The following is a 26,331-nucleotide window of genomic DNA, read 5'->3' on the forward strand; positions in this document are numbered from 1 at the left end:
GGACAAGTCCTTTCCCTCTCGGGCCTCAGTGTCCTCATCTGAAAGATAACAGTGGGACAAGATGCTTGCCTCCACCAGCACCAGGGCGCTGGGACCTGGGGGATTGGTGGCTCTTTTCTTTTCCCCTTCCTCCTTCCAGGGAGCTCTCTCACCTCTCCTGAGAGAGAACATTCATTGCTAAACCTCTCTAATGCTTGCAACCACCTGTGTAGTGTCTACTACTGCCATGCCCCCTTCACAGGCAAACTTTACAGCAAAGGCTCAGAAATGTTGAGTGCTTGCCGATGGCCACACAGGGAGGATATGGGATTTGAACCCAGGCTGTCTGATAAAAAAGGCTTTCACAAACCACCTTGGGGCTCTGTCCGGGCTCACCCCAGCACTGGCTCCTCCCCTAAGAATCCCCCGCCTGCTGGGGAGGGTTCAGAGGGTCAGGAGGGGGCCATCAATCGCAACCACATCCTGTGACAGTTGCCTGGGGAGCGCTAGCTTACTCTCCGTCTTGGGACAGGTGAAAGGAGAACAGGCCCTACTCAGCCCTTCTGGGAAGGATCTGCAGCCCAGCCTCCTTCAACACCTGCCTGCTCTAGGAGGGCTCAGAGGAAACCCGACCCCCTGCCCTCACCCAGAAGGCAGATCTGGGCAGGGGCCCTTGCAGCAGCCTAAAATCCCAGCCTCTGAGCAGCTGCAGGGTTCCTCTGTATGAAGCCGCCCCACACCCCATCCCCACTGTGTATTCCTCAGCCTCATCTCCAACTCCTTCCTTCCAGGCTGCGGCCAGTTCTTTGTCAGGTGGCTCTGAGCAAAAAATCCCTTCACATTACCCTGTCTCTGAAATTATGGGGCCACTGAGTCAGGGCTCAAGTGGGGCAGAGAAGAGGGGGAGCAGGCTGCTGAACTCACAGACATTCTGTGTCCACCTCCTTCAGGAGGGCAGGCCCTGAGTCCTCCTGTTCCTGTATCCTTAGCAATTTTCACAGTGCCGGGCCATGGTTTCCAGTTCCCCATCTCCCCCTTGATGGATAGAACTGCCCTCACCCAGCACACAGAGACAGAGACACAGGCACACACACAGGCACACACAGGTCTGGGCACTGTAAGAGCTCAAGGACTCGTCACTCCACGCACGGGTTTTTATTCAGCAATTACTTTAATCTCAGAATACTCAGAACTGGGCACTAGAAGCTGGTTCTGAGCCCTCAGGCTGCCTGCACATGTCTGTGCTCAGGGTGAGTCAGCTGCGTGTGCTTGTGCTCCTCAGGAAAGCCCCCAACGGTGCTAGCAGACACAGGGGCTCCTCTCTGTGCTTCTGTCCCAAGGGACTGGGGCCCAACTCTGGGTCGTTGGGGGAGCTGGGCTAGGGCTGTCTTTGTATGCCACGGGAAGCTCAGAAGCAGGACCTTGTGTCCAGGGATGGTCCCTGCAGAGCAGGGAGGTGCCCTGATTGGCTCCAGGTCTCTAGGGGTAGGGTCGACCTGCTTGCTGTCAGCCGGCTGATCCTAAGTGCCCAGGTGGCTGCCAACCTGGGTCAGTGGTGTACCACCCTCAGCCCCAGACTCCACCTCTCAAAGCAACAGCAGCCTAGCAGCCCGCACATGGGGGGCACTGGGATGGGGCCCATTTTCTGCTCGCTCAGTACCACCAGGCCCTGACCTGAGACTCAGGGAACTAAAGCACAGACACCCAAGGATCAGAAGGGGTCTCAGAAGTCATTATGTTCAAACCTTCTTGCAGTCTGCTGAAAGGTGGCCGCTTGTTCATCCCTGAGACAGACAGCTCACTACTTCTCAGAGGCAGCACCCTCCACCTCAGGGCTGTCTGGGGCCAAGGGAGGGCTGTGCCAGCAGCTTCCGTTTGATGGATGGAGATGGAGCTGTGGGTGCAGGGTGAGGGCTTTCCCTGCGTCTCTCCAGAGGAGGCCTGTCAGGCCCCTGGGGGAATATGCGGGAGGACGGGGTGGGAGAGTAGGGGCAGGTAGAGTAGAGCAGGAGTCCAGCAGGAGGGAGCCACCTGGAGCCTTGCTGAGTCTAGCCTAGGCTGCTCCGATGTCATCATAGTCTTCGCCGTCAACGGAATCAGGCCGGGGAGTGGGAGGTCCTGTGTGGCAGGGAGGCTCGGGTCAGGGGGAGGCTGGTCACTGTCTCTCCAGGCCCATCGGACAGAGCTGAATGGGTCTGAGTCCACAGCCCTCCCATGTGATGCTGTGTGGGTGCAGCGACAAGACTCCCATCATGTTATCTTGCTCATTACCATCTCCCTTGCTAGAATGTCAGCCTCATCTGTGCACTTTAGGGCTGTAGTGCCCACGCCTGCACAGGAAATGATGGGCGACTTGAGTGCTGGCACTCCCCTTGCTACCGCAGTCTTCCCCAAGGGGCCATTGGCTACTTCTGCTTGAATACTTCCACTAATGGGGAGCTTATTTCCTCTCAAGGCATTCTTTGGATCTTTCTCTGTCCCGTCCACATCCATTTTTCCCACCTCCTCATATTCTTGTTTGTTTAAAAAACGAAAACAAAAAAAAAATCTTGAATGCCTGGGGGCTCAGCAGTTGAGCATCTGCCTTTGACCCAGGGATCAATCCTGGGATCCAGGATCGAGTCCTGCATCGGGCTCCCTGCAGAGAGCTTGCTTCTCCCTCTGCCTGTGTCTCTGCCTCTCTTTCTGTGTCTTTCATGAATAAATAAATAAAATCTTAAAAAAAATAACAACAAACCTTTACTTTTCTTCTTGGGCTAATGAATCCAAAGGATCTGGAGTTCCCCCTCTCATCCGCCCCCTGCTCCCTGTCTGTTCCTCCTTCCAGGACCACCTCCCTTGCCACTGGTACCTGGACACTCAAATTGCTCCGTTGAGGGGGGCTGGGGCGGTGGCTGGAAGTTCTGGTACCACTCCCCGGATGAAGTGCTGGAGCTGTCATCAGCCAAGGGCCCTGCTGGAAAGCCCGAGAACCAATCACTCTCTGCCTGGAGACAGCCAGCTTGAGAGCTGCCAGAGCTGGGAAGCCCTCATGACTCACAAGACTCCAGTTCCTGGCTTGACCATGAATGAGGAAGTGAGGGCCCAGAGAGGGGTGGAGACTTGTCCAAGCTCACACAGTACGTGGCTACAGAGCTGGGGCTAGAATCCTGAGCTCAGCCTGGCTCAGGGCTTCCAGCTGTATGCTTCCTCCAGCCAGGTCAGCTATAGGATGGGAACTGGAGCACACATGGGATCCTCCTGGGCCCAGCTCACCTGAAAAAGTAGCTTGGGAGCCAGCCAGCTCCAGGTTCGGGGGCTGCTCCAGGTGGGGGATCCTCTCTGCAGAAAACACCTGGGGGGTCCACGGAGGTAGCCTGCTGCTGGGGCTATTGCAATAATCCTCCCCAGAGGATGTGCTGGATTCACTGCTGCTCCTTGGGCGGTGTTGAGAGCCCAGGGAGGGGGTGTCTGCCATGTAGTGTCCAGTACCAATGGGTGGGACCTGGGACACGTTCATCTCTTCAAGTCCTGGCCCAGGAAAGGGAGAATGGTGAGGAAAGAAGCAGCAATGCAGCAAGAGGGCTTTAAATTAGACCCAAGAAAGAACTAATGGCCAAGGGGAATGTTAAAATCAGAAAGGATCTATCGAGGGGGGCTGCTGTTGGCATTTCTCAAGGTGAGCTGAGTTGCTAAGTCTGGAGTCAAGGTTGACATCGTTATCACTGCCTCCATGCACCTCTCCAGCCTGACTCACCTTCCTCCGGGGGGAGCATCTGGAACTGGTTCTGCTGGACCTCCTCACCTTCTTCCAGGAGGGGCATCTGGAACCGGTTCTGCTGGACCTCCTCATCTGTGATGCGGTGCCGCTGGGAATCTACAAGCAGAGTGGTGGTGAGGAGGGGTGAAGACCTACCTCCTCGCCCCTGGAGCCTACAGGAAGGGCTGCAGTGCCTTGGCACTTGGTGGGGGGTGCCCTGGGGCTGAATAGTGTGGGAGGACAACCCCAGAAGTACAGAGGGCTTAGCATTTCCCATCAGCTCCCGGGCTCTTATCCGAGTCCAGCCAGTCCTGAATCTCAGTCTTTAACCAGCATGGGATGAGGTTGCTTCTGCCCAAAACCCTAGTGCCTTGCCCCAGATACCCCTCCTTCTGCTTAAGGAAACAGGGAGAGTCCTGGGCTGTCTCCTTGTGCCCTCGGGGCTGTGGGCAGGAAGAGGGCAGATGGTGCCCCAGCTAGGGCAGAGTGGAAGCCCGGAGGTCTGGAATCCCTGCCTTCTAGGCTCTGGGGAACTTTTGCTTGAGAACTGGAGAGGTGATATGGATGTGTTGAATCTTAAGGACTTGAGAACCTGGGACCTTGGAGTCTGCGCTCTCAAACCTGGTATATAGAACCTCACTGGCAGTGTCATGGGATTTTAGACTCTCGTTCTAGCATCTTGCATGCCTGAGAGCAGAACCTCAGGTTCTAAGGATGCCTCACCCTGGTGGCTCCCAAATGCTGGTGCATGGCAAGGCAGAAGCACAGTCAACCACCTCCTTCCACAGAGGCCCTGGTCCAGCAGGTGAGGCACAGACGACCAGCGTCCCTAATCTCTATTCTCCACCCCCCTAAGGACAGACCCTCTGGCCTTCATCTGGACACACAGCTGCCCAGGATAGAAGCTTCATCTGTGGCCTCTCCTGCAGCTGGGGAGTTAGACTGTGGCAGGCAAGGCTGAGCGTGGCAGTGAGGGGGCATCCTTGGTACCCTGCCTGTCAGTGCTGAGCCTGCCTCGTCTTCCCTCCCCCTGCTGCTGTCCAGGAGGTGGAAATGGCAGTGAGCCGTTCTGGACCATGTTGATGAGCGCAACATCTTAGGGACTACACAGCAGCAAGAGAGAGGAAGGCTGGTCCCTGCCAACTTCTCAGGATGCCATTGTTTGGGGGCGCCGGTGACACACAAACTCTCATCCTAATTCATAGGGTGGGTCCCGGAGGGAAGCTGGGGGATGTTTGATGAGCTCCCAAGGGAGTCCCCCATAGCTGTGGGATTCTTTGCTCTAATGTCCAGCATTGCCTGGGCCCTGCCTTAAGCACTGTCTATCCTCCTCCTGTCCCCAGCAGGCAGGGAGGAGAGCTGGAAAAGCCAGCTGGGGGTTTAAACTGGGCTCCCCAGCAAGGTGGGGGAAGGGGTGAGGTTGATGGGCAGGAGGGGGCACAGAAGGGGTGTGAGCCTGTGAGAAGGCGTCTGAACGTGTCTCTTGCCTGGACTTCCTTGCTTCACGCAGACAAGGCCACCCTGGAGGTGAGTGTCAAGGGACAAGTCCTTCCTAAGACCCTGTGTGGCCAAAGGCAGGAGGGAAGGAGACTGAAGACACAGAGGGGTCTCTAGGGTCACAAAACACTTGGAGAGCTTCAGCGTAGGACCACTTTGAGTCAAGGGACACTCCACCGACAGCATGCAGGGTGATCTGGTGGGCCCCGCGGAGCTCCCCAGCCAACGGGATCTTCTCCCTGGTTGGGGGTGGGGTGGGGCTCTCAGGAGCCCGGGCCCAGGCACTCACTGTAAAAGGTGGTCAGGGCCACGGGAGGCTGGGTGCTGAAGTCATAGTGCTCATAGTCTGAGTCCGAGCTGGAGTCCGAGTCCTTGGGGGGTGGGGCCTGCGCCTGGATGGGCAGCATGGGAACTGGGGAGAGAGCAGAGTCGGGCAGGGCCAAGTGGCAGGCAGAAAGGTGCAGGGAGCGGCAGGAGCGCGCAGACGGTGGGGGCCAGACACACGGGCAGGGACAGCGCCAGGTCTCCCAGGTCGCCCGTCTTGTACCAGACTGTCCAGCCTGGGTTTGCCAAGCTCCCCCCCGCCCATTGGCTTATTTCCTTTGCTTACTTCCAAAACATAGAGCAGTTGCTACAGGCCAGGCGGGACACTTAAAACATGATCTTATTTGGATTATTGTAACGACTCTGTGAGGTGGGTACGTCGGCGTCCCCATTTTACAGCTGAAGAAACTAAGGCACGGGGGGGGGTCCTCACTGGGCCCAGAGAAGCAGGCAGTGTGACTCTTAACCCTTAGACTATGATAGTCAGTGAGCAAATGCTCTGTGCTTCACCTGTGTGCCAGGTTCTGCATTCATATTCCTTCCTTAAACACATGGATACCTTGCACAGAGAGCATTTATATCATTTAGCTGGGTTTGGTATCGGTTTTCTTGTCATTGAATGCTTTCAAATAAAGGTGGTTTAGTATAGTCACAGTGCAATGTGATTAAGCCTGAGTTCCCTAAGAGACTTTCACGAAGTATAAATCCGTGTGTTATAAAAGATGGATGACCGATCCAATTTTTCTTTCATTTAGAAAATATCAAATAAAATGATGTTCCAGGAAAATCTTGATGGGGCCGTGCAGGAAGGCTGATGGAGCAGGCCATTGAAAGAGGCCACAGTGTCACAAACCTACCAGCCAAGTAGCAGGGTGGAGCTTTCCTCTGAGAAATGCCCAGAGTCTGTATTATTCTAGAACCCCAAAGCCTAGCCCAGAATGACTACCCTGGAAGATCATCTGCCATTCAGGCCCAGATTGAGACATGACGTGCTCAAGGTCTCACAGGCACCCATGGGCTACCCGAGGTCTCATCTCCAGCTGGGGCACAGCTTTGACCTAAACACCACTGGCCCTCCAGAAAGGATACCCTTTCTGCCTCCCCAGCCCTCTCCACCCCCAGGGTGGGTGACATCCTACCTTCTTCTTTGGAAATGGTGATGGGGACATCTTGATAGCTATTGATCCCTTCTGGGGTGGTGGTGAGTAGGTGTGGGTTGTTCACCATAACAGGGAGGGCTGAGGGAAGGGAGGCAGACATTCTCCAGGTCATTTTTTGCTCTCTCCCAGTCTACTCGGTCCTATGCTCATTGAGACACCTTCCTCCTCACTTCCCCCTCAATCACACACTCACACACGCACAGAGTCTGGTCCTCCCACGGGCCATTTCTGCAGAGCATGCTGGGAAAATCCTTTCCATCAGGAGGTGACCCGGGGCCACGGCTGGGTGGCCACTGCTGGATCTCTCCTGCAAGGCCCACATCCCCCTGAGAGGGCCACACCTCAGGCCAGCTTCTTTCCCCCTCTAGGCCTTTCCAGTGACTCCCAGAACTCTGCACCTACCATATTTTCCTTTAACTTTCAAGAAGATGAAGGCCATGGAGATGAGTAAGCCAAGGAAGAGAATTCCCAGAGTGATGCAGAGGATGAGGAGCATTAATTCCCGGGGTTTCCAGTCCTCCATTGTCATGGTCACAGAAGATTCTGGAAAGAAACAAGAGCCCCAAGTGAGGGAAAAGGAAGAATGTATGTAGACCTCTCCTTGTGCTTCTTGCCTCTCCAGCCTCTCTGCAGCTCACCCACTTCCCTTCTGGATCTACCCCCCTCCTCTCTTCTTTTTTTCTAATTTGGCCATCTGCTTTTTTTTTTTTTTTATAAATTAATTTTTATTGGTGTTCAATTTACCAACATACAGAATAACACCCAGTGCTCATCCCGTCAAGTGTCCCCCTCCGTGCCCGTCACCCATTCACCCCCACCCCCCGCCCTCCTCCCCTTCCACCACCCCTAGTTCATTTCCCAGAGTTAGAAGTCTTTATGTTCTGTGTCCCTTTCTGATATCTCCCACATGGCCATCTGCTTTTAGGTGACTTGTATATAGTAGGTGCTCAAGAAATGCATATTGAATGAATAAATAATTGACCGGAGGAAACTTTCCCATGGCCACCAGCCCACAGGGATCTCTCTTTCTGTTCAACAATTATTGAGTGCCCACTGTGTATCCCATTTAGGGATACAAATATGACATCAGCATCACAAACCTTAAGGGGAGCTATTGATACATAGGTTCAAACCAATATGGCACCATGCTTGCTGGGATGGAGGTACGGGCAGGCATGAGGCCCTACAAGGGGCATCTAATCTCTAGGGAGGAAGACTAAGGCTGGCTTTCCAGGGACGGTAACTTAGAGCTACCTCTGGTAGCGAACAGACTATCAGGAGAGTGAGATTTCTTTCTGTGCCCTGGATACATCCTTCCTACCAGATGTGTCCTCCCTGAGGGTAGGGGCGAGGGCCATGATTCTGGACCTCCCAGCTCAGCAGCCCCTGCAGCTCTGGTGTGGCTTACTGTTTTCTCTCTCTTGGCCCTATCCCTGCTTAAGAAGAACTCAAAGGATGGACAGAGGCTGCTGTGGGGCAGGTGCTTGGAGCCCTGGTCAGAAGAGGAGACAGGGACCACCCCCTGCTCAGCGTATACAGCCTGGGGTGCATAGGCCACAGGGCTAGGTAAAGGGTAGTGACAGCATCATGGATGGGTGGGCGGTGGGATGAGATCCTGATCCCCTGGCTGGGGACACTGTCTGCTCTCCCCTCCCCCCGAGATGACCCCTGTTCTCATTTCCTTCCCTCTTCTCCATCTGCAAAGGGGGCAACGTGGACCAGGCTGGGAATTGGACTTAGCAGCAGGAAATGAGTGCAAGAGAGAGGCTGGGCTGTGGGAGGTACGGGGAGACCAGTGAATGGAGAGGCCCAGAGGGACAGGGCTGAGGGTGGGGCTGTTAGGCCAAGGGCTAGAGTATGGTCCTGGGAGGTGGGCTCCCTGCCCTGAGCTCAGAAAGAGACAGTGTGCAAGCTGGGGTCTGGGTCCCATTTGGAGTTACCCTCAACTTGCTCCCCAGTATTTCATTCCCTTTCCGTGTCCTCATCCACTGCCAGGTTCTCTGTCAGAACTCGGTGGCCCCCCACTCCATCCCCACACCGCCATCCACCCTCCTCTGCTGGAAGCAGGGGTACAGCATAGAGCCTGTGAACTTGGACCAGCCCCTGTGGCTATCCTGGCAGTACCAAGGGGCCCCATAACCATACACAATAATCATGAGACTAATGCTCAGACCCTGCTTACTGTGGACTCTGCACTGGTCTAAGTGCTTTAGAAAAACTCACTGGAGACTCACAACAGTACTCGGAGAAAGCTGCCATGATCACCACCCCCATTTTACAGTCAAGGGATCTGAGGCTCAGAGAGGTTAAGGTGTCCTCCATTACACAGCTAGTAGGAAGCACAGCTAGGATTTGAGCCTCAGGAGTCTTCCTGGAAGTCAGCCAGTGATCCGTAGGTGGCGGGTAGACCAAGCACAGTTCAGAGCCTTGGGTGCACACTCCAGCCCACGTTGGCTGGCTGTGCCTTCACCCTCTGAACCTGAGCTTCTTTCTCTGTGTGAGGGCTCCAAGGAAATCTCCCCCAAGGGGACCCCAGGAACGTTACAGAGCTGGGAAAGTGTGTGGGGAGAGCTCTGGGCCAGTGCCCAGGACATTATAAACACACTGACTGTTACTCTTGGCACACCTACCACTGGCTGGTGTCAGACCAGACCAGTGCTGGCTCTCCCCAGCTCTATCTCTTGCCCAACAGGATCTGACAGGAGGCTGGGCTCCTTTCCATGAAGTACCATTCGGGGAGTTGGGGAGTTGACGTGGCAGGAAGGGGAGGGGAGGAGCAAAACTACCCACAGAACAGAGTGCATGGCAGGGTGGGGGCTGAGGGAGAGGCGAGTCCAGTGTCTAGAGATGGAGGATGAGGGATACACCATTGGGCCTCTCCCAGGTGTGCACACGCATTCACACACATATGCACACTTGCATGCACGCATCCACCTCTCTCAGACACCGTGAACCAAGTGACACTCACCCACAGTGATCGGCTGAATACTTGCAGGGACTTCAGGAGTGGACAGATTGAGCAGACTCCGGGAGCCTGTCAGAAAGCACCAGTCATGTACTCAACACATATCACCGAGCACCTACTGTGTGCCAGTCCTTGTGTTAGAAACTGGACAAGACAGACAAGTGACCTGGAGTGAGGGGCATAGTCCCATTGGAAGGGGGTGGGCCATATAGTTAAGGAAACCTGCCTTTCCCACCCCCTGCAATAAGAAGGATCTCATGGATTAAATGCTGAGAAGTTTCTTTGGTTACAATAAGAGGCTAATAAAAGGAAGTATCCCTTCTTTCTGTAAAATCTGCTACAGACCACAAATCCCCTTTTCTGTTAAGTCCTGGGTTCACTTTTCACATTGGCCTCGGGGAGCTAGGAAGCTGACATTACCATCAGTATCATAATCATTTGACAGGTAAGGGATGGAGCTCACAAAGTCCTTTGTTGGCTATCACTTGATTTCCCAGCTGCCCCGCGAAGTGGCTCATATCAGCATCCACATATTCATAGAACTGAACGAAGCCTCCCAATGGGTAAGTGGCAGAGCTGGAGTCCCTAGCCAGGTGCCTAAACACCCCATGGGGAGGCTAATACCATGTTTCTTTGGGCCTAATGCTTTGGCTTTTTCACATTTTAGCACTTCTGAAATTGGGGTGATGGCATCGAGTGCTGCAATTGATGACATGTCAAGAGTTTATTTTGGCAGCATTTTTGTCCTTTATGGAACATAAAATAATAAAAGTGTGACATATCGGTGCCACCTTAGATTTGGTGAAATACAGTAGAATGTAATTCATAGTGTGGCTTAGCTGAAAGGAGAGGTACGGGGTGCTCCCCAACGGCTGCCACATGATTGGGGTGCCAGGCTCTGTCTCCCAATATTATTTTCCCATGATCACCTGCCCTGGGATGGCAGCTGGCTTCATCTCCTGAGCCAATTCCAGTCAACAGGGACCACTTCTTAGCATATAATAAGGCCTTAATAAATATTTGGGGGCTGAGTCAAGGCTCTGTGGGAAAGAATGCCATGTCTGCCCGGACATAGTAAGGGCAATAGTGTCTCTAATGCCAGCAGTTGTCATTCCTGACCTAGCCCAAGCTGTGGTCTCCTGGGCTGTCAGTTCCTCAGCTTCGGATTCAGTTGGAATTTCTGGTGCAAATCTGGGGAAGGGGATGAGATGGGGGTGGGAGGAGGGATACCTGAGCAGAGGACTCTGGCTGCGTTCGACTGGCTGCAGAGGTTGGAGTTGTTGAACCGCCAGGAGCAGTGCGAGAGGGTGGGTTCCTCTCCTCTGCATGAGTAGTACATCCTGCCCGGCAGGGAGTGGGGCAGCCCATTGGGTATTCTGGCCACGGTCCCGCAGCCCAAGGCCCGGCAGAGTACCTGGGCCTCCTGTGAGTACCACTCACTGTTACACACTGTGCTCCAGACCCCACGGAAATGTACCTCCACCTGCCCCTCGCAGGAGTCAGCGCCCCCAGTCAGGCGCCAGGACTGGTGCTCTGCAGGGGAGAAGTGGGGGTGGGGAGCAGAGTTAGGTCAGGATCCTCTGGCTGGGGGTGACTGGGGGCACCTGGGGGGCTTATTGGTTGAGTATCTGCCTTGGGCTCAGGTCATTTAACCCCAGGGTCCTGGGATCAAGTCCCGCATTAGGCTCCCCTCGGGGAGCCTGTTTCTCCCTCTGCCTGTCTCTCTTTCTCTCTCTCTCTGTGTCTCTCATGAATAAATAAATAAAATCTTTAAAAAAAAATCCTTTGGGTTGAAACCCCCACCAGACCAGACTCATGAATGCAAACACCCTGCAGCCAATCAGTCTCCAGATCCTGTGTACTTTCCCTCCTGCATCTGTGTCCCCCTCTCATCTGCTCCATCTGCTCTGGCTGCCACTGCATGTCTGCTACTCAAACTGTGGTCCTTGGACCTGTAATGTCACCATGGCATGAATCTTGTTAGAAATGCAGAATCTCAAGCTCTGCCCAGACCTACTGAATCAGATCTATCTTTACCAAGACCTCCCAACCCCTATTCCTGTGCACATTAAAGGGAAGCCCTGGCTGGACCAGAACTTCATAGCCTGGACTAATGATGGCCTCCTCAGGGGCTCCCTGCCTCCATCTCCTCTTGCTGCTCTGAACCCCCCTCACACTTCCTCCAGGAGGTGGGCAGGCTTATCCTTCTAACTCTGGATTGCCAGCTCCTTCTAAACTTCACCTGGCTTCCTTTCTTGGGGCACGTATCACTCCCTTCCCCGACTGTGCTTATCTGGGTCTTATCTTCCCTCGTGGACTTGACTTGGCACCAGCAGGGCAGGAGCCATCCCGCCCGGCACCCAGGCCCACAGTAAGTAAGCCACTGCCTGCTGACCTGAGCACACCACGCCGGCGTCCTCCTTATGACCGCAGTACCCGTCTCCTGGCAGCCCCGGGCAGTCCCACAGGTAGGCCTCGGCCCCGGAGCAGTTCACCTGGTCCCGGTGGATGGGTCCTCGGCCAGGGGCAAAGTGCAAGCCGGGCAGAGCCTGAACCGCCCAGCCGCAGTTCAGCTGCCGGCACACCACGTGGGAATCCTCCAGGTCCCACGTGTCGTCGCACACTGAACCCCACTGGCGGTGCTCTAGCATCTCCACGCGGCCCGCACATGGACTGCTACCGCCCGTCAACCGCACCGCGCGGTTTTCTGGGGAAGGAGGGGAAAGCGTGTGTGGGTGCTTGAGGAAGGGAGGGGTGGGAAGGATGGTGGTGGCTGCGGATTCAATGAGAGGGGCTGGTGATTCGGTGGGCAGGAATGGGGAACCCTGTGAGGACTGAGGCCCTAGTGGGCAGAGGTGGGGGACTCAGCAGGGCTAGGGACCTGGGGGGCGGGCCTGGAAGAGCAGAGCTGAGGGCAGGAAACTGACAAAGCTGAGGGCCCCTGAGAATCCGGCGTATTTATGGACATGGGAGGTAAGGGCAGAGGTAGAGGTCCCAAGCGAGAGAAGGTGCGGGACCAGAGACCCAGTTAGGATTGGGGACCCAAGGGGCCGGGTTGGGGACAGAGCAGACAAACTGGAGATCTAGTAGGGGGAGACGTCTGGGGGCCCGATCGGAGGACTTGCTCAGGGCTGGAAATGGGGCAAAGCTGCAATCCTGCAGTGTGGGAACCAGCTATGTTTGTGTCGGTGGTGGGGGTTGGGGGCGGGAGTGCGGGAGGAGGCCGGAGGGTAAGGCTTGGGTCCAGTGGCCAGGGCTGGGGACAGGAATGAGGGGCAATGGCTGAAGGGCTGAGGGTAGGGCAGACAGGGCGCAGGTGGTGGTCCGCTCGTACCTGCGCAGGTGACCTCAGCCGGACTCCCATTACTGTCGCATGCACGCTCCTCCACGTAGCAGAGCCGCCACTCGGCACCTCTGCACAGGACGGCGGGCGCCAGGGCTCGAGTGGCATTCAAGGCCTCGCTGGCGTTCCCCGCACCTGGCCCGGGTGGCAGCTCCAGGGACGGCGAGGTGGGCTGGGTGGATTCCGCGGCCCCGCCACAGCCCAGCGCACGACACACGGCCTCAGAGGCGCGGCTGTCCCAGAGCGCCCGGCAAGCAGGCTCCCAGGACAGCCTGAACCAGACCTCCACCAGCCCGCTGCAGTGGCTGCTCCCATTCACCAGGCGGACCCCGAGCTGCTGCCCTGGAAGTGCCAGACTCCAGCTGAGGCCTCCACCCACGGAGACAGGACAGATCCCAGGGATGGGAGTGGGGATGGGCCGTGGCCAGGGGCTCTACCACCTTATCTTTGACAATACCCCACTGGGCCCTGGGCCTCAGCATTCCGGTCTGCAAAATGGGGCTGGGCTGGTTCATCCCTGAGCCCCCTCTGAGGCCTGACCTGGTTCTCCTTCGTGTCAGGAGAGGGGAGTTGAAGGCAACTGTAGAGGTTAGGAAGCCTTCATTAGGTTTGGAGTGATGGAGAACCAGGGGCCCCATCCCCACAAATCTCCCCCTGTTGCCCCTGTCTCTGGAGCACCCTTGTGTGAAAGCTAGGCAGAGTCCTAGCTTCAGGGCCCTCCTTGGTACTGTGGGTGCCATGTTTCCCCCTCTGAGGCTGTTCTGAGGGTACTACTGGGGAGGCTGCTGTCATGACCTTGAAGCCCTGGAGGATGGATATGGGATTCGTGATGCGGCTGAAGACAAGCTACTTGGGATGGTGGTTCTCCTTTCCCCAGACACCCTCCTTGGGGAGTCACCTGTCCGTTTTTGACCAGGATTGCACCCCCAGGGTGGCATACACCTTGGTACAGAGTAAGTGCTTAATAAATATCTTTTGAGCTAATCAAGGACCCGCTTGATGGAACCACACCATCCTCACGAAGCATTCTTCAGCTTGTTCTCAACAGATCTCCTAGAAATGTACATTGAACATTTTGTCCACGAGTATGTGACATTTGATCAGTGGCCTTTCAAAGACGGTAGTTCTAAGACTGCTACATAGTGAATGTAGCAGTGGCACTTTGGGCATTGAGCCAGGAAGAAGTGTTATCTGAAGTTAGAGACACTGCCTAAAAGTCTGTTTCCCTTCCCCATCACCTGAGACAACACCTGCCTGGTCTCAGAAACCTGGCTGTGGGCCCCCAGAAGGAGTCTCAACTCACCTGGCTCCAAGGTCTGGCTCTTGGCACTGCTGGTGTTGGGCTGATCAGATGGGGCTGGAGTCAGGTGACCTGGAATCAACCAGTAGCAGCTGTGGTGGGTGAGTGAGCTTAGGGGGAAAGGGCACAGAGGTTACCTTGAAGGACAGGGACATTTTCTGGAGCTGTGGCTACATGAGGACTTTGAAATGCCATGGTCCTGGGCCATGGGCATTGTTGCCTCCATTCAGGGTAGAGAAATTCTCAAGCTCTGTTGCTGCAACTTCTTCCACTTCATCTTTGAATTGTATAAATGTGCTCAGAAATCAGAGCAGAGCAGGGAGGAACAACTGTGGGCTTTGGGGCCAGATCTATGTACTGGCTGGGTGGCTATGGGTGGGTTACTAACCTCTCTTGACAGGAATCCCAATTTCCTGGCCATAGCACTGAGGGCCATAGCACTGTAAAATACTTGACTACAGAAGAAGCTCAAAAATTGGAGTTATTGTTAGGAAAAACATTTTGGTTTGGAAAATCTGTTTCAGGAAATCCATACCAGACTTTGGGGTGATTGGTGCATTGGAGAGGGACTATCAGACTGCAAGCGCTTTCAGATGCTGAGAAACTAATGTTTGCCAAGGGCCGAACATATGCCAGCAAACATTATTCACAGAATTATTCCATCTTCCTTCAACCACGAAGTGAGGTAGATATTAGTGTTCGCTTTTTACAAATCAGAAAGCCAGGCCCAGAGAATAGAAATCCATCTCCTGAGCCAAGTGGTTGCCCCTTTGTTCCTCCAGAGCCTCCAAAGCAGCCTCTGCCTGGGCCCTTTGGCTTCTGTTTGGCTCAGCCAATGGGAGCTCCAGCAGAGATGGGAGGGAGGGAGGAGAATGGAGTAGGTGTGCATATTCCTCTGGCTCCTCCTCTGTGAGATCCCCCACCTGAAGGCTCTGGGCCCCTCTCCTGGACTCCCTCCTTCCTGGCCTTACTGTTCACTCCCTGCTCTTGCCTCCTTGGGTCCAGCGTGGCAACAGCTCAGCTGCTTGCAGTTCTTGCTTACTTTATCCTTTATAAATGGTCTTTTTATGAATAAATCCCTTCAAACTCTCCTATTGTGATAGTGCCACCCATTTCCTGTTGGGTCCCTGACTGATCCATGGCCTCGAGGCCACCCCTGCTCTGCAAGAAACAGAACCTGGATTTGAACAGTCTCCCAGGAATGTGCTCCATGCAGGGCAGGGAGATTGCAGCTTGTGGAGGCACAAAGGGAGGGCTGTGGCAGAGACTGTTGTGCTCCCAAGGAGCTCCTCTGCATTCGGGATCTCTGGTACTTAGGCTGGGCCATTGCTGTCTAGGAAGAAGGCCATGTGCTCACTGATAGGCCCATGTAGGTAAGAGGCAGTGAGCATGTGCCATCTCTTTTTTTTTCTCTGTTGTGCTAGGATTTGAGGCTCTGATGCAACCTTGAGATGGAGGGGGATGCTGCCTCCACCAGAATTTTGTATGAGAAGTGAACCTGTATTCCAGTTCAGATCTAGGTGCTCCCTGCAAAAAAACAAAAACAAAACCACACAACACCAAAACCAGAAGAGAACCTTTAGTGGGTTAAACCATGAAGATTTCAGCCTGTGCTTGTTGCTGATAGAGGGGTTACAGACTGATGTATGGCTGCTATAGATTCTTAGCCTCACCTAAGCAGATTCTTTGGACTGTGACACCCAGATGTGAACACACACACACACACACCACACCTGGCCTGCAGACTCAGTTCTCCAACAAGTGTCATCTGGACCCCTCCATCCCTTAGATTGAAAGTAATCAGGCCTAGAATCGCCTGTCCTCACCAAGTCCCTGGTTGGCTGCCCAGCCTGACCCCCTGGAGGGGAAGTGAGTCAGAATTCCGAGCACAGACTCCATGGCTAATGTAATATTCAGAACAAGAATTCAAAGGTCCACAAATTACGATGGCAGGATCCTGGTTCCCACAGCAACGGCCCCAGTGCTCCAGAGCCATTTTGGATGTGTGTGCTGGGGCACGGGGGAGACTGGGACGCTGGCTGCAGTGCGATTGCATCTGTGTATGTGATTGTGTGTGTGAGGGGTGAGCGTGCGGTTATGACCATTTGGGAGTGAGTGTCTTGGTGTGTGTGTGTGTGCGTGTGTGTGTGTGTGTGCGCGTGCACGTGTGACCATGTGTGTGTATGCAGAGGGCCAGAGCTTGGTTGTGTGTATCTCTCTGGGCCTGGGAAGCCACTTTCTCATGTGTAAAAGCACACAGGCTTTCTGAAGACTGGGAAACCCTGGAGGGCAAGGCTGTGTCTCTGCTTCTCTTTCTGTCTCTCATGAATAAATAAAATCTTTAAAAAAAGACACATTATCATCAAATAGACTGTCTCCTTAATTAGGATTAGAAAGAATGACAGAACATTGAAGATAAAACAATTAAATATTTTTAAAGATTTTATTTATTTACTTGAGAGAGAGAGAGAGCGCGCGCCCAAGCAGGGAGAGGGACAGAGAGAGAGAGAAGCAGGCTCTGCGATAAGCAGGGAGCTGGACATGCGGCTCAATCTCAGAACCCTGGGTCATGACCTGAGATGCTTAATTGACTGAATCACCCGGGCTCCCCTCAATATTTTTCTTACCACGCGGCTCAGTGTTATTCGATACTAAGTTCATTTACTAAGTTCAGTTATCCTGCGTGCCCCAGAAAATCATCTTGAATTGTGCCCCCGCCATTCTGCAAAGGATAGGGGATGGAGGATGTCCTAGTGGGAGAAGAAGAAGCTTCCCCCCAGCCCAGAGGGAAGGCAGGTTTTCAGGGCCAGCCCCAAGCAGGACCGGACAGGACCTTGTACAGGGTACCCCGGGCAAGATGCCAAAGGGACATGAAATAAAGGTGATTGAGGAGAGGAAAAATGAAGAGTCACCTTGCCTGGAGCCTGGGAAAATGGGACACATGTCCTCTTGTGTCACCCAGACCCATGGGATTCCCGGAGGCTGAAGAACTGGGGGACATGGAAAGGGAGGAGACATATCCACTGAAGGAGAGGCTGAGGGCCTCGCTGGCCAGCCCAATATCAGAGCAAGCCAGGCAGGGAAGCTGTCGGTCCCTTCAGGAGCTCACCAGAACATTGCCCTGGGCACCCATACAGGCGTGAGGGAAACATCTGCTGCCCCAGGCTCCAACCGATGTGTCAAGGAGAGCATAGGTACATAGTGATTGCTGAGTGGCTGATGGGTGAGACATGCTGCAGGGTTGGGGTTGGGGGCAAAGCAGGGTGGACTGGGTGAGCCCCACAGAGAGGACCAGCATGCGGTGTGCGGCATGCAACACCTGCCACAAAGCATATTGTGGGTTTTTTTTTTTTTTAATATCAGTGTGAAGTGTTGTGAGCTCATATGTCAACAACCTTAAGAACAGCAACAACAACAAACAAAGCCCTTCTGATCCAGTATTTTCACTTCTGGGAACCTGTCATGAAATAATCTGGACTACTACACAGAGATAATCCAGAACCAGAAAGTTCTAGATTTCGGGACGCCTGGATGGGTCAGTGGTGGAGCGTCTGCCTTCCGGATCGAGTTCCCCATCGGGCTCCCTGCATGGAGCCTGCTTCTCACTGTGTGTGTGTGTGTGTGTGTGTGTGTGTGTGTGTGTGTGTCTCATGAATAAATAAATTAAATCTTTTTTTTTTAATAAATTAAATCTTAAAAAAAAAAAAAAAGAAAGTTCTAGATTTCTTTCTCCAGCTGGGAAGCCTTCTAACTGGGTGACTCAGGCAGATCATTTAACTTTTCCTAGCCTCAGGCACTTGCTCTATGGAACTGGAACAGTAGGACCCTCTGCTCCCCACTGTTGCCACTCATCATGAATATGAAATGAGATGACCCCTGAGACCCTGCATGCAGCCAGGACTTAGAGCCGCTGCGTGGGAGACAGTCTTCCCCAATGTTGTTTCTAATTTTCTAATAGTAAGAACATTAGAAATCCCCCTGAGCTGGATACAGCAAAATTGTGAGATCGGTTAGGAAAATCAACACTAAAAATAGATGCAAAAAACATTCACAAAGTATTTTTAATGATGTGGCGAAAGTTATAAATACGGCTCCACTCTCCCCTCCAGCCTCTGCTGCCCCTGCCCAGCCTGGTTTCACGCTTCTGAGGATCTTCCAGGACCCAGGGGGAACCTGAGGTTGGTCCCCTATTCTGTCCTCTCCTTGAACCCTGGGACCTATTTCCCCTGTGGCCCCAGCCACATCCAATCACAGTGGTTTTGGAAATGAGCTGTTGATTCCCATCAGTCCCACTGGATTCTCAGGGTCATGGGGACAGGGAGTATTTCTATTTTGTTCACTCCTGTATCCCTGGCACCTGGCACAGTGCCTCACCCAGAAGGGATGTTAAAAGGATATAAATAAATGAAATTCGATCTCTACTACAGGGGAAAAAAAGCCGTAGGAAAAATAAAAACACTAGCAAGAAATATCCCCATTTTTTCACTCACTAGCAGTGAGTTTTATCTTCTCTCTCTTTGTGTTGCTCTAAATTTTTAAGATCTTTTACAACAAAATAAAAATTCAAGGTCTCCAAGGAAGCAAACAGGCCTTTTCTTTCTGGGGGAACACTTGGCTAGCTCCCAGGATGTCTGCTCATTCTTCCCCCCAGAACCTTGGGAGAGGACCTGGCAGGTCACGTGGCCATGACAGCCAGAGCCACACTAGGTCCTGGCGGCGAAAGGAGCAGTTCCTGTGCTCCGTGGGTCCAGGGGCTTCCTCTGCTGTAACCGTCAGCACCACTGGGGGCAGCATGATGGGATCGCTGGACCGAGCTGGAAGGAAGCAGGTCCCGGCTGATTATCATCAGCTTTCTGTGACCGAGGGTGGGTCTTTTATACTCCCTGAACCTGTTTTCTCACCTGCAAGACAACAGCTTGATAGCTTTCTGGACTCTTCTAGTTCTTCCATTTTTCCATTATAACTAGATAAAATATATAATGAAAGGTAGCGTCTATTGAACACTCACTGTATGCCCCGGAGACAACTGCTATCATTGTGCTTTATTCACATGTAGCAGCTACTTGAATCCTCACGACTACCCAATGAGGTGGCTACTATTAGCATCCCTGCGTCATTGTGGAGAAAACTGCAACACAGAGAGGTTAAGGAAGTTACCCACAGCCACCCAGCTGGTCAGTGGTAGAGGCAAGATTAGAATCTGGGCAGTCTGGCTCTAAAAGCCACTCTTAAATCACTATATTGTACAACTTCCAACATCCAATTGGTGTAGATGGGAATTCTGTCCTGTACTCTCAGTCTATCATTTCAGTGGTGGGTTCATATGCAAAGAGTTCTTATGTATAAATGCAACAGAGGAGCAGAAACCTAGAAATGTTAGAGATCATTTTGTCCAAAATGGAGAATTGTGTAGTGCTGCACTGTCCATTGAAATTTTCATTTTACTCAGTTCAATTCATCTAAATTTAATTTAAAAAATGATTTTTGATCCAGTCATTGGAAAACTTAAAAAAAAAAAAAAGAGCAACTTAGACCTGCAAATCTACCTTTTCCATAGTGAATTTTATGAAATCTAAATAGAGTAAGTCCTGCTGATGAAAATTAATGTCTCGATGGAGGTGGGCTTTAAGTACCAAGCACACACCATATTTTGAAGACTTGGTAAGGAAAAAAAAAAGCACAAAGAATGTAAAATAGCTCATTGAATAGCTTTCTATATTGACAGCATGTTGAAATGATATTTTGGACATCTGGGTTAAGTAAAATATTTCATTATGTTAACTTCATCTGTTTTTACTTTTATAAATGTGGCTTCTGGAAAATTTTAAATGACAAACGCAGCTCTCATCATATTTGCATGGTGTCAGGGAGAACATGGACCTTGCACCCACAGGCTAGGGCAGGAGTCCCAGCCCCGCCCTCAGGACCCAGGAAGGAGTCATTTAGACACATAAGCCTTAGTCTCCCTGCCGCAAGCTGGAGTTCATAGTGCTTCTCTCAGAAGGCTTTTTGTGAGCAAGTGTTTTGTAAACTGTTGAGACCACCCAGATGTGATTATTATTATTACCACCCAGGCCTACAATCTCATTGAACTGATGCAAAATCTGAGGCCTTGGGTAGCGGGGGGGTGGGAAGCATACCCCAAAGTCCACAGCGAGTCAGACTCCCAGGACACTGGTCCTGTAGCCCTGCTGCTGCTCTAGGACACTGCCAAGGCAGGGGCGGGTATGCCCCTCTCCCTTGGACTGTGCTGCTGGAGACCACCGTGAATCTTATTTATGTAGACCAGCCTTTTGTGTCCTGAACAAGGAGGACAAAGGTTGCAAGAAAGCCCACTGGCCTTCTTCCTGAGGCGCTCACTCAGGATATTTCAAGGGGTCAGGACTGGATCAAGGAGCTGTCCAGAGCATCCGCTGGCCCTCAGCCCCAAGTTTCACCGGATAGGCAAGTGGGACCACCATTCCCAGTTTGCAGATGGGTATCTGGGGGACAGCCAGATGGGCACCGAGTGTTCTATTTCCGACCCACACCGACAGAAAGTTACCCATCTGAAGCATTCTGTGTTCAAAATGCGTGGAGGAAAGGGAAAGACATTGTGATTCTTGCCATTGCTCTGATGGGAAAGGAAAGAGAAGGCCCCAAGACATGCCAAGTACCCATCACAAACCTCCTGGCCCTGGCACAGCTCAGCGATACAGCTGACATATATTTGGTACTTTTTTACACACCAGGCCTTTTCCTAATACTTTAAATGAATTAATTTCCTAATACTTTAGATGAATTAATTTAATCTAATTTAATTTAATTTAATTTAATTAATTCTCACAGCAAGCCCACAAAATGAGGCACAAGGCCATTTTAGTAGTTTGCCCAAGATTAGAAAAAAGCAGAGCTGGGGTTTGAACCCAGGCTATCTGGCTCCAGAGGCCAGACTCTTAACCACTCTACTCCACAGGTTGGAGTCCAGTGTCCTTTTCTCTGCTTCAGTGACGATGCTGAGGGTGGGGGTCAGGGAGCTCGGACAAGCCAGGGGGTCTTCCAAAGTCCTTCCAACTCTACGGTGCTCAGCAAGCCTTGAATGTAGAGATGATAGCCCACCCCCCAAAGGCGATACAGCTCAGCACTCAAGCCCCAAGGACTAATTTCCAAAAGGAGCCCTGATGCCTAGGATGAGCTGCAATAAGGGAGACCACCCTTCCTCGGGCAAGGGTCCCTGGGATGGCACCTGTCCCACAGCCCTCATCACACGGAGGAGACAAGACCACCAGCTTAGCCACGAGCTGCCCCTGCCCCTTGCCCACCAGACTGGCTCCAGCACCATCTGAAGCCCCTGTTTCAATTCTGAGGAGAAAGGGATGATTCGAAGGGAATCAACCACCAACAGAGCCAGGGAGGTAGGAAAGGCTCCCTGACAGGGAGAGGGCCGTGACTATGTAAATGTTTTTCTTTCAAGAAATTCCTCTGAGGTTGTTAAGGGGGAACAATCCATAGAACAACCAGAAAGAAAAACAGGACAACCTAGAATTCCATTAAAATTGGAAAGAAGCATGGTGCTGGCTCACACAAGTAACATATAACTTGATTCAGGGATCCCTGGGTGGCGCAGCGGTTTGGCGCCTGCCTTTGGCCCAGGGCGCGATCCTGGAGACCTGGGATCGAATCCCACATCGGGCTCCCAGTGCATGGAGCCTGCTTCTCCCTCTGCCTGTGTCTCTCCCCCTCTCTCTCTCTCTCTGTGTGTGACTATCATAAATAAATAAAAACTAAAAAATTAAAAAAAAAAAACTTGATTCAGGGCAGCTCGCGGTGTTCTGTCTTTGAAGGGATACGGAGGGGTTGTGACACCCAGTTGGACTGAGCTTTGTCAGAGACTAAGGCTGGCTTGGGGGCTTGGTTGGATAGCATGGCCCTTGCTTACAGAGGGGACTGGTGTCGGGTGGCTGTGGGGAGCAGACCAGGTTGTACCTGCTGGGAATCACCAATCCCAAGAAGGTTGGGGTGACCTCTCTTCCCTTGGAACCTCAGGTCAGTGACTTGGTGTTTTGGCCTGAGTTTACTTTAATTGCCAGGAGTTTTTGTTTGTTTTTGCTCTCTCCTCTTCTACTTAGGAAAAGCTTAGGGACACAAAAGAGACTCAATGTACACGCTATACTCCCCCCCCTCCCCCGGCCAATCCTCCCCAGTGTGATAGGATTAGGAGGTAGAGCCTTTGGGAGGGAAGCAGGGTTAGAAGTCAGAGAAATCCAGCCTTTTTACCTTTCTTGTGTCACCCTGTCACATGACAGAGGATGTTTGCCTGCATGGCATCCTTCCTGCACGTGCAGGGGGGTTCTATCCCCTCCACCATCAAGTCCAAGGGGAGGTCAAGGACAACAGCAACTCATAAACTCCACAGAAAGGGAAGCTCTACCATAAGAAGAATACAACATAGGGGCACCCGGGTGGCTCAGTGGTTGAGCGCCTGCCTTCAGCCCAGGGCGTGATCCCGGGATCCCGGGATCAAGTCCCACATCGGGCTCCCTGCATGGAGCCTGCTTCTCCCTCTACCTGTGTCTCTGCCTCTCTCTGTGTCTCTCATGAATAAATAATAATCTTAAAAAGAATAATATAACATAACTGGCTTTGGGGTCTGTTAGATTTCTGGAACTTCCCTGTTCTCTCTCTTACTCAAGAAAACAAAGGTGTATGAGTGACATTATACTGAGAGCTGAGAAATGAGTCTGTAACTGGCCTGCATCCAATTCCATTAACACCCACTGACCTATCACCACGTGCCGTGCCCGGAGCAGGTGCCTGAGATGAGTGTGGCTGGGAAGATCTGGGAGTGGGAAGGTCCATGGCCTTTCCCAGGCACCAATGCATCTCTCAGGAAATCCTGAGATTTTCATAATTCAGAATGCAGACTTTGGAAATAGACAGAATAGTGACCGAAACCCTCTCTGCTGACCCCTGGCTGTGTGACCTTGAGGGCCACGGAACCCTGCCAGACTTCAGTTTTAAGCTGACACTGTACACGATATCTGGGCCATAGCGCGTTGCCTTGAGGACTGTGTGAAGAACACGTGCGACATGCATAAGACATGGCATATGGCCGCAGTCATTACTATCCTGCATCCTGAGGCTTTGGCCCACTTCCTCTTGTCCAGTCCTGTGAATGGATAGAGGAGGGCATCAAGATGACTGTGAGGGCCCTTCAGCCTTTTCCTCTGTAAAGCAACTACTCCAATTCTCCAAAGACTACCTTCCTTCCTCCTTCTTCCCCATCTTTCTTATGAACCTCAGCAGAGCTGCCCCACACTCACATTTTCCTGCCCCCTTCCCTGGCTCTTCAAGATGGCATCCAATGGTCCTGGAGGTGAGATGTGGCCTGCGGTTGCCCCGGTAACAGGAGTTCCTCCAAAAGCAAAGGCTCCTGTAGTCCTGACCCCAAGACTTACTCAGGTTCCCATGCCAGACTATACCTTCTTTTCAGGTGCCAGGCAGTAAGATGAGACACCACTGAGCACAGAGAATCATGAGCAGCTCAATATAAATCCCAAGAAATAACAGGAAGGATGGGTTTCCAGGAGAGCGCAGCAAGTCTTTCACGGGCCCCATCTGCTTGATCCCCTATAGAATTCAGACCCCTGAGAGCAGGAGATGGATGTCAGGTCCCTTCCCTAGAATGCTGATTCAGCAGGTCTTGGGTGGGGTGCTTGAATCAAACTTGCCCGGGTTTGAAAAAACCTTTATAAGTTGCCTGAGTCATATCAATTCTATTTGCGAATCATTCTTGTGAGCTTACAGGGGTTTTTAATAGTTGTCAATTCTTTCATCTCCTTCATGATGCTCAGACAAAGGTATTCTTGCTGTCCCCGTTTTATAGATGGGGAAATTTAGGGTCTCAGAGGTTAAGGAACTTTCCAGAATGACAGGGATGAGAAGAGGCAAAGCAGGACTTTGAACCCAGGCAGAGGGTTTCCCGGGTTGCCTGAATTGCCACTTGATAAATACCTCAGGACATACAGTAAATGCCCAACAGATCCTAGTTACCATTATTCTTTCACAGAAATCCCTATCACTCACCTCACCTCCACCAACATTTACAGAATCACACCATGGCCAGGCCCTCTGTGGGCTCTGCTGTGGGAAGGTGGAGGTGAGGGAGCCCCAGGTTGGTCTGCAACCCAGAGCCCGGTCAGGAGGTCTAGGTGTCAAGAGCTGACTCAACTCCTTTCTCTCTGGAGGCATGAAGGATATCCTTAAGGAACCCAGAGGAGAGAGAGTCCAGGAAGTCACTGCAGCAGAGGGAATCTTTGGGCCAGGCTTTGATGGTCAAGGAGGGTTTCACTGGGGCAGAGGGGCGGACCCACAATTACTGAGGATTTCCTTTGTATGGAGTGTTTTATCTACATTGTTGTACAGAATCCTGGTGACAACCCAGGGAAGAGGGTATTACCATGAAACCATTTTCCTGACAAAGAGGCTCACAGAAATGAAGTTACCAGCTCAAGGTCATACAGCTTAGACTTGACAGACCCCAAATCCAAATCCAAGTTTGCTCTCCATGTTCACCCTTTCCACTACCTCAGGCAGCCTCAGTGAGAGGAGGTACAAGGGCATTCTGGGTAGGGACCACAGCACGAGCAAAGGCCCAGAGGCAGGACAGGGACTAGTATGCTAAGGTAGAGTGAAATTCAAGAATAAAATCCCCCAGAGCTTGGCCCCCTGTGCAGGAAGCAAGGCTGGGTTTCTGGGTTTCAGTGGAAGCCGAAACCTTGCTGGGACACGCTGGGTTTTCCAGGCGGCCTGTCCCCACCCACTGGCTCTTAGGAGGGACTCTGGTTCGAGAGTCTGAGAGCTGCTGGAGCAGCAGTTTCTGGGTGAATGAAGCTCGAGTGTGGGCACAGGATAAAAATCCCCCCAACTCCTAGAGGTACAGCTAACAGCTTCCTGAGGTGGCCTAATGCCCCCTTAAGACAAGGGACCCCTGACGTCAGGCACCAAGAGCTGTTGTAAGACATCAGCCTCCCTCTGAGAAGGAACCAAGGCCTTTCCCAAGCAGGTGACTTCAGGCTGGGACCAGAATATCTCCGGGGTGGAAGTGGGGGCAGAATATGATTTTCAGGTCCAAGGCCAAGCCCACACATTCTTAGCTGCCAGGCTTCAGAGTGCCCCATGTTCCCCTCCACAAGTCACATGCAAGGTGCTTGTGAGGTGGCCCCAAAATCCTTCCGCATTCCCTTAGTCAAAGAGGTGCATTCATTCATTTCTCACTCTCAGCCAGGCTTCATCACAGGGCCCATGCTGTGGTGGACATAGATGGACTCACAGCTTATTATAGTTGGGCGTAATCATTATCCCAGGGGTCAGAGCAAAGTACTCTGGGAAAAGTAGAGGTGGGAGGGAATAATTCTGAGTCCAAAGAGCAGGTGACAATTGGACAGTGTCTTAGAGGACGAATAGGAGTTCTCAGGGATGAAAAAGTGATAGAGAGAAAGAGCTGTCTGAGCCTTAGACCAAGAACCTGGGACATCTAACCTGCATCTTTCCAGAAGCAAGCGGGCCAGGAGGAGAGATTACCAAGGGCAGCAGCAAGCCACCACTCTCCGTACATCCACCCATTCTCCCTGCTGGTGGCCTGGCATTATGGCCAGGCTTCCCCCATCATTCTCCATCGTTCTCTGCATAGGTGCTTGAGCCCTGATTTAAATACTGGGAAGACTTGTTATTTTCTCAGCCTCTGCCCCCGTGATGACTAAGATCTCTGGTCAGTGCTTCTCCTCATGGTGCCCAGGCTTTAGGCTTGAATCCGGGGTAAGTAGAGGCCTGGCTGAATGTTCGGTCAGTACCAAAGTATGATTGACATTTGGAAAGTCTTGCAGAGGTTTGAGGTGAGAGCCCCAGGCTCTGGTCACCAGCACCCATTGCTTTGGGCTGAGGGTCTGGCTCAGCCAACTGACCTCCCACCTACTCATTCCCACCTGCATTCCACCCTCCTGATCTATTCCTCTGACTTGTGACTCTGTTTCCAAACTCCAGAGT

At 52.5% G+C, this 26,331-nt stretch overlaps 1 protein-coding gene across 1 annotated transcript in view; it reads right to left on the minus strand.

The window, feature by feature from the left end:
- Window positions 1-1,202: 1,202 nt before the first annotated feature.
- Window positions 1,203-26,331, minus strand: part of CD6 (CD6 molecule) — a 39,761-nt gene continuing 14,632 nt past the window's right edge. The window contains exons 2-13 of the mRNA XM_055315164.1: window positions 14,311-14,379; window positions 12,999-13,349; window positions 12,060-12,371; window positions 10,895-11,197; window positions 9,668-9,733; window positions 7,102-7,242; window positions 6,679-6,777; window positions 5,505-5,627; window positions 3,716-3,835; window positions 3,235-3,489; window positions 2,831-2,932; window positions 1,203-2,097 (exon numbers count right to left, since the gene is read on the minus strand). Of these exons, the coding sequence (XP_055171139.1) occupies window positions 2,033-2,097; window positions 2,831-2,932; window positions 3,235-3,489; window positions 3,716-3,835; window positions 5,505-5,627; window positions 6,679-6,777; window positions 7,102-7,242; window positions 9,668-9,733; window positions 10,895-11,197; window positions 12,060-12,371; window positions 12,999-13,349; window positions 14,311-14,379 (2,006 nt within the window). The 3' untranslated portion in view covers window positions 1,203-2,032. The remainder of the gene's footprint in view (window positions 2,098-2,830; window positions 2,933-3,234; window positions 3,490-3,715; window positions 3,836-5,504; window positions 5,628-6,678; window positions 6,778-7,101; window positions 7,243-9,667; window positions 9,734-10,894; window positions 11,198-12,059; window positions 12,372-12,998; window positions 13,350-14,310; window positions 14,380-26,331) is intronic.

Source organism: Nyctereutes procyonoides, unplaced genomic scaffold (assembly GCF_905146905.1).
Source record: "Nyctereutes procyonoides isolate TBG_1078 unplaced genomic scaffold, NYPRO_anot_genome, whole genome shotgun sequence".
Taxonomy (NCBI): Eukaryota; Metazoa; Chordata; class Mammalia; order Carnivora; family Canidae; genus Nyctereutes; species Nyctereutes procyonoides.